At 54.0% G+C, this 7,158-nt stretch overlaps 2 protein-coding genes across 2 annotated transcripts; both read right to left on the bottom strand.

The window, feature by feature from the left end:
• Positions 1-721: 721 nt before the first annotated feature.
• On the bottom strand, positions 722-1,702 carry LOC125757329 (ATP-dependent DNA helicase PIF1-like). The gene has a single exon (XM_049412803.1). The coding sequence runs from the start codon at positions 1,700-1,702 to the stop codon at positions 722-724; it is 981 nt and encodes a 326-aa protein (XP_049268760.1).
• A 1,427-nt stretch (positions 1,703-3,129) lies between these two features.
• Positions 3,130-6,942, bottom strand: LOC125757327 (uncharacterized). Its single transcript, XM_049412796.1, is given in 4 exon segments — positions 3,130-3,864; positions 3,866-4,572; positions 6,347-6,403; positions 6,831-6,942. Coding segments are annotated over 4 exon segments (1,611 nt in total).
• Between the last annotated feature and the right edge of the window lie 216 nt (positions 6,943-7,158).

Genomic DNA, 7,158 nt, shown 5'->3' with positions numbered 1-7,158 from the left:
CTGAGTGCCATGTACACGAGTTTCTGCTGGTGCGTCTTGCTGTATTCATATACCACCGAAGAGTACGTTCCCCCTTGAGACTTGTTTACCGTTATGGCACTGGCTTGCACGAGGGGGAACTGCTTGCGTCTGCAGGAAACGCCCGTCGTGCGGTCGAGGGTGAGCGAGACCGTGCGAGGTTCAATTGGTATCCAGGACGGTTCTACATCGTAGCCGTTTGGCACGGCCTCGCTCACAGCATGATGAGAGCGGAGGCGAGCGAGTTTCCCAGTAGTGGGCACACCGAACTGTAGCCATAGCTGTTTCGGGAAAGCGTCTTCTTCGCGCACCACCACTCCTTGTTCGCACAACTTCAGACTCCCCACCGCCCCGTTGACAAGCCCGTCAACGACGTTGACGTTGGTGGTGATCATGTAGGGCTTGTTCGGGACGATGAGAATCTCCATGGGCAGGTTCGCGAATTCGGTGTGGGACATGCGTTTGACCTTGGCCGTCACCTTCTACAGAGTGTCTTGCGTCGCGCACCTCAGGTACATATCCTCAGCCCTCTAGCGAACGACGGACTCCTCATGTTGCTGCAAGGAAACGGAGGCGTTGAACTTGTCCACCTCGCTGTTCATGTGGAACATACGAATGGCGGAGGGTGCGCGACGTAAGGCTTCTTCGGCAGTGATGAAGCGACTCTCCAGCAGCCGGACCTCTTCTTCGTCAAGCTGCCGTCTCAGATTTTGGTAAGCAGGGCAGAGAAGGTGGCATCGGCTTGGCGGACTACCTGGACGAGTGTGAAGTAATCCAGGTACTGCCATTTGATGATGGGTCCAAAGAGCCCGCTGACTCTGTCCCTGCATCTCTTGAACACCACTTCATTGGCTCTGATGGGCGGCAACTGACACAAGTCACCGCACATGATCACGTCCAGTCCCCTGAAGGGTTCGTGGAGACTGATTTGTCGGAGATGGCATTCGATGATGTCGAGTTTGTCGGCGGACAGCATGCTGACTTCGTCGATGATGACAACCTTGATGTGACAAAAGGCCACGCAGAACGTGTTCAGCTCGCTGTCGCTTAAACCTCTGAGGTCCCTCGTCTTGCTGCGGGAGAGCTTGAAAGCCGCATGCACGGTGCTTCCCCCTACTGCCACCGCCGCCTTGCCCGTGCTCGCACACATGACGAATGCGTTGCTGTTGTACCGGTTGTACACGTCTATCACCAGACGCATGACGAACGTTTTGCCACACCCAGCAGGTCCCGTCAAGAAGACACACAACAGAGGTGCGCCGAGAGTAGTCTGCCTGTGGATGATCTCTTGGAGCAGCTCGTACTGCTCGGCATTCGTCATGCGCATTAGCTTGACGTACTCGCCAACGTCCATGACGTCTTGATGTTTGCGCACGGCAGCACACGAGCTAGTCTCCTTAACGAGCCGCATCAGATCTTCGTTTGGTAGCAGGTCGGCGTCTTCATCTTGGTGAATGGTGGTGGTGGTGACATCGTCGGTGGCTTCGGTGGCTGCTTCTTCGTCCCGGTGATATTCCTCGATCAGCTGGGCCACGATCTCGTCGTCGTCTGCAGGGCTGTATTCTCTATGCTTTGCGTTTATCAGCTCCTTGTGCTGTTCGTAGAGCTGTGTGTGGCGGCTGTTGTCGAACACGTCCACAGTCTCACCCTTGAAGGGCACATAGAGAAGCACCTCTTCACACATGAAGTTGTCAGGCGAAGTCTTGACAGAGTAGTGGCGGTAGCGGATGACTACCGGGCGGTCGCGGAGGACATAGCCATTGCCGCCGCTGCACCGGTACTTGCAAAGTCCGCAAGACAGACGTCGTCCAACTCGCGCTGTCTGGCTTCGTACTTTTGGATGAGGTTGAGTTTCCAGACGTCGGCTGACGAGGCGCTGAGCTTGGCCAGTTCTTCGTTAGTCTTGCGGACTTGCACACATTCCTCGGGGTAGCAGGTGGGAATGTAGACAACATCCCGGCTCTTCTGGGACATTTCTTGTCGGAGCAGAAACCAGGCCGCCTCTTGAGCCGACATTTCCACCCCCCTGAGCATGTTGACTCCGATGGACCGCACGACGGCAGCGTACTCCATGTTGGGGTTTTCGAGGATTTGTTGAACGGCCTTGCAGAGGTTTGACATGCCACGGTCTGCCTTGTTCACGTAGTCCACTACGTAGGTCGCACAGGCGTAGTAGTCCAGGATGATCTGGAGATCCATGTTGGAGTCTAACACCTTGGCAATCCACGGATTGAAGGCGTTCACGAACTTTTGAGCGGGGGTCCGCTTGTGAAGCACGCAAGGACGCGCAAACCCCGCCTTTAAGATGTCCATGTACTCTTTGTCAGAGTGGACATTAAAGGTGCCCAGAAACTCTTCCAAGGACGCAAACTCTCCTCTCTTTAAAGCGTCGTGCATATCTTCGTACCGCTTGCGCAGTTGTTGTCGGCGCGCGTTTTCAGCTGCGCCTTCTGTGGGAGGGAAGGGCAAGACGATCCTGGTTTCATTGCTGGGCATGAACGGGGCGCCGAACCTGCATTTGGTTCTTCCCCGCTTGTAGCACGTGTGGGTGTGAGCGTGCATTTGAGTTCGTGGACGCTTCAGCAGATCCCTGTCCAAGGTGAGTAGACTTTCGACCATCTCTAAGGTCCGTGGCATGTCGGCACTCAGTTCCTCTTCATCGGGTGCGTTGTCCGACCACAGGATGGTATGTACGTGGGCGCTGCCACGCTGTTGGAACTCCACCCGCTTGAAGAAGTCCACGACCACGTAGGGCTTAAAGGGCGAGCAGCGCTTGTCTTTGAGCACGTTAAGGATGACATCAAAGATCCGGTGCGTGTATATGGCGCACGCGACTGGATCATTGTTAACAAGCTCCACGCGCTGCATGCAGTCGAGTTGGTCGATGACTCGCGCCACACAGTCTGGCCCTACGTGCAGCCGCTCCAACGTCTCGAGAAGCCGTTTCCAGTGCAGTTCCGCGGCAGACAGCGTCAGGAACGCATGGGGCTTACCCAACTGGCGTATCATAGCGAAGAGTTCTTTTCGACGGTCTTGCCAGTATTGAATTGTGTTGGGTATGCCCCTCATGAATGCCAGGTTTCTGTTGTGGACGTCACCGAGGAGCTCGTGTCAACCCGTCTCGAACTGCTGCCGCATGGATGCGCTGGTGGCGGCGTTGGTCTTGAACGTCATGGTCTTCTCAGCAACGTTGTGCCTCATCACTTTCATGGCCATGTAGAGCACGTGCTCCGGTCCGACTCCACGATGATCGGTCCAGTGGATCTCGCTGCTCGCCTTGGCAAACGGTGTCGGTCGAGGCCCGGTGATTTGACGAGGTACGCCTAGGTAGATTTGTAGGAAGGACAGCTCTTCGGCGTACTCGTCAAAGAGCAGCGAGATTGGCGTTTGACCTTCGCCGGGTGCCAGATGGAGACTGCGCAAGCCTGTCATTAACCCGCACAGCTGTTGTTGTTGTTGTTGTTCTTCGGCGCCGCCAATGAAGTCGTCCCTCTTCGTGTTCACAATGGCTGCATCGTCAATGAACATCGTGTGACTCATGAGGTTGAGTGCGATGGCAGCCTGTAAAGGATCGTCAAGGTCGGTGACTTTAGGCGCCGGCTCGATCTCGTCATCGTTGACCTTCCCGTCGTCTTCCTCTTGTGCCACGAGGCGGCTCCAGTCGATCTTGATTTTAAGGTATTTGCATAATGGTGACTGTTCGAGATGTTTGAGCCAGGCATGCACGTGGCGTTTCTTGACGAGACCTTTTCTGTAGGAAGGCTTGTTAAGGAGCCGGCGCTTGATGTGTACGTCAAAGGCGGCGGCGGCGGGCACGTTCCGCGGCAGGCAATCCAGTCTTGGCCACGTCGATCGGCACGTTAACCACCTGCCCCTTTATGCCGTACTGGCCGCTGCCGTGAGTCAAACGCCTGATGCTCATAAATGGCAGACATGGAGCTATCAGGCGTTCTTCAATGGGGTTGAGAGCAGGCAGGTGAGAGGGCTGGGGAGGATATCGGTACTTGTGCATAACACTCATCGCAGGAACTTTTCCCGCCACCAGAGCACCTTTACACGCAGAGCAAACTCTGTACATACTGCAGTCTGTTGGCGGGGCCGATGACGTGGCAGCGACAGGGAACTCTCTTTGAAGGACTGCCACGGCGTTGGCGCAGGACTGCTCGTTGCGGATGCTTGCGATTATGGTCATGCTATTGTCGAACCACAAGCGGTCGCATACCTTGCAGCTGTGGCCGAACATGTGGTCGAGGAAATCGCGCTTGAGGTGCGTGTCGGCGCCACCAACCTCAGGTAGCGACTGCTTTTGACGCTTAGCCGCGACATCACGCACCCGCACTTCTTCGGGGTTCTCTTGCCGCCGCTTCCGTTCTGCTTCTGCTTTGCGACATCTCAACGCAGGGTCCACTTGATGGCGTGCTTCGCTGGCCTGCACCTCCGGGTTTGCTTGACGGTGAGCCCTCTTCGCTTCGGCCTCCCGGGCTCTCACCGCAGGGTCATGGCGTCGAGCCCGAGCTGCTGCTGCGTAGCGAGCCCATCGCGCTGCTGCCTTGGCTGGGGTGTTCACGCTGTGGAGATGTATCCAAGCGGAGATGTATCCTCGAGCAGTCACCTAACTAGCGCTTGCGCCGAGCGTGGTGTGTGCCGCCTTGAGCGGCGGCGCGCCATCTAGTGAGCATTCTTGAAATCACCAGAGAGAGTGCAGCTGCGCCGAGTGTGGTGTGTGCCGCCTTGAGCGGTGGCGCGATCTAGTGAGCATTCTTGAAATCACCGGAGAGAGCGCAGCTGCGCTCCTGGCGGGACCAATGAGAAGTAGTGTACAAGCCGTAGACGCCGCCGGGCACGCTGGGCACGGACAAAGCGCGAGCATAAGAAGCTTGGCGAGTTAGCTCCTAAAAACATGGACAGTAGAAGTGGACAGGACAGTGCTTACTCCTGTCCCCTTCTACTGTCCCCGTTTTTTTGCTGTGTTGCTGTGTTGGCTGTGGCTCGGTGTAGCGTCTTCTAACTCATTCACCTATCGGATTGGTATGGCAGCTTCATGAATGTGCGTTAACTGCAACTGTGTAGAGACTATCGATTATCTCTTGTGCCCCTGTCCCCAATTTCAACAGCATTGTCGGACTCTCCAGTGTGTCTTCAGGAGACCTGACGGTCAGCCTTTTACTGAAGGAAAGATTTTGGGAGTCTGTCTTTACAGCACATCAGCCCACAACACCACATGAGCCCTCCTGCAGTACTTCAAGGCAATAGAATTGAGTGACCTCATGTGATACTCTCCTCTGTGTGTGTGTTGCGAAATGTGTCTCCTTCTATTTTTTACTCCCTCATACCCCGCCCCATGAGTAGGGTAGCAAACTGGACGCTAGTTAACCTCCCTGCCTATCCTCTATTCCTTCTCTCTCTCTCCTTCTTACAAGAAAAAAGTTCAGCAGAAAATGAAGCGCTGAGGAAACGTTCCAACATGAAGGCTTGTCTTCGTCAGGGCCCTGACAAAAACTATTCCCCTTGTCGAGTCGTTGGCTTCAGCAACATTCTCTTTTCGACAATTTCTCTTCACTTCATCCTTATGTTTCATTCAGTAGAGCTAATTGAGATGACGCTTACATATTGCAGAATGGCTGTGCCAGATCCTAAGTTTTGTCATATTGCATTGTTAGTTGTTTGACAATTTTCCTAAGGATGAATCGTGCAACAGAAAGTTGTGTTCTTGAATGTTGGATACTATATAGTCGAACCCTGCTACAACGAACGCCACTACAACGAAATTTCCGTCACAGCGAACATTTTCCGATTCCCCGTCAGCTGCCCATAGAAAGTAATGCAAAAAAATTCTCTTCATAACGAACGCGTTTGATTCGGTATTTCCACTTCAACGAACTTTTGGAGAACGAGACTTACACTGAACTGAAAGTAAACCGAGTTCTCAAATCAGAAGGCCCTTCCAAAGCTGTGACAGTCATTTTTTGCGGTTCAACGAAGTCTCCGCGAACGAAACTGGAACCGCACTAAAGCTGCCTGGTCGTTATATTGCAAGACAAATCCAAAGTACAGATTTGAGCCACTGCGATCCATAACCACGCGTGGTCATCCCCCGGCTGTGCGAGACGGCACGAGATCGCACGGGATCACCTCAATCGCTGCCGTTTTCTCTGGTTCGAATGACCAAGTTCTAGCACGCTCTACTCTGGTTTTCTCTGTGGTGTGTGTTCTGTGGAAATGGCTGCGCCGTTGAGAAAGCATAAATTTCTCTCTCTCAAGGAGAAGGCACGGGTGATCGCCGAGGCAGAAAGCGGAAAGAAAAAAATCGGCATTTCACCGAGCTCACTGTCCACGGTGCTGAAGAACAAAGACTCCATCCAGAAGGCACTCGCTTCGGGTGTGTCTGCACAACACAAGAAAGTGACGCTGCGCAAACATGAGGAGCTTGACAAGGCCGTCTACACTTGGTTTGTGGGTGCACGGGCGAAGAATGGCCCCCTGAGCGGAGCGATTGTACAGCAGAAGGCCCTGAATTACGCGTGCTTGCTTGGCGTTGACGATTTTAAAGCCAGTACGGGGTGGCTTAGCCGCTTTAAAGCTTGACACGGCATTGTTGGCAAGGTGCTGTCTGGCGAGTCAGCGGACGCAGATGGCGAAGCTGCATCGGCCTGGATGTCCGATAATGCCGCGAGCATCCTTGACCAGTACGGTCCATCAGACATTTATAACGCTGACGAGACCGGTTTATTTTATGAGATGCTGCCTTCAAAGACGCTTGATTTAAAAGGACAATGTTACCACGGAGGCAAACACAGCAAAAAGAGGGTTACCGTGCTGCTGTGCGCCAACATGGAAGGCTCCGATAAGCGCCCGCCCCTTGTAATTGGCAAAAGTGCCCAGCCGCGATGTTTCAAAGGAAACCAAGGTCTTCCAGATAAGCATGTCGCCAACAAAAAAGCATGGATAACACGCACAATTTTCACCGACTGGGTTGTCGCCTTTGACCGCGACATGAAGAGGCAAGGCCACAAGGTGTGTTTGCTGTTAGACAACTACTCGGCCCATCGCATCGACGACGTTGTCCTAACCAACACAGAGGCGAACTACTTCCCTCCAAATTGCACATCGCTAATCCAGCCGTTGGACCAAGGTGTGATC

This window comes from Rhipicephalus sanguineus, chromosome 1 (genome assembly GCF_013339695.2).
Source record: "Rhipicephalus sanguineus isolate Rsan-2018 chromosome 1, BIME_Rsan_1.4, whole genome shotgun sequence".
NCBI lineage: Eukaryota > Metazoa > Arthropoda > Arachnida > Ixodida > Ixodidae > Rhipicephalus > Rhipicephalus sanguineus.
The sequence above is the reverse complement of the archived record's forward strand: the minus strand, read 5'-3'. Positions and strand labels throughout refer to the sequence as shown.

Bases quoted from the DNA above. Each gene is read 5' to 3' on its own strand.
- LOC125757329 (XM_049412803.1), bottom strand. From the start codon at position 1,702: ATGTGTGAAGAGGTGCTTCTCTATGTGCCCTTCAAGGGTGAGACTGTG.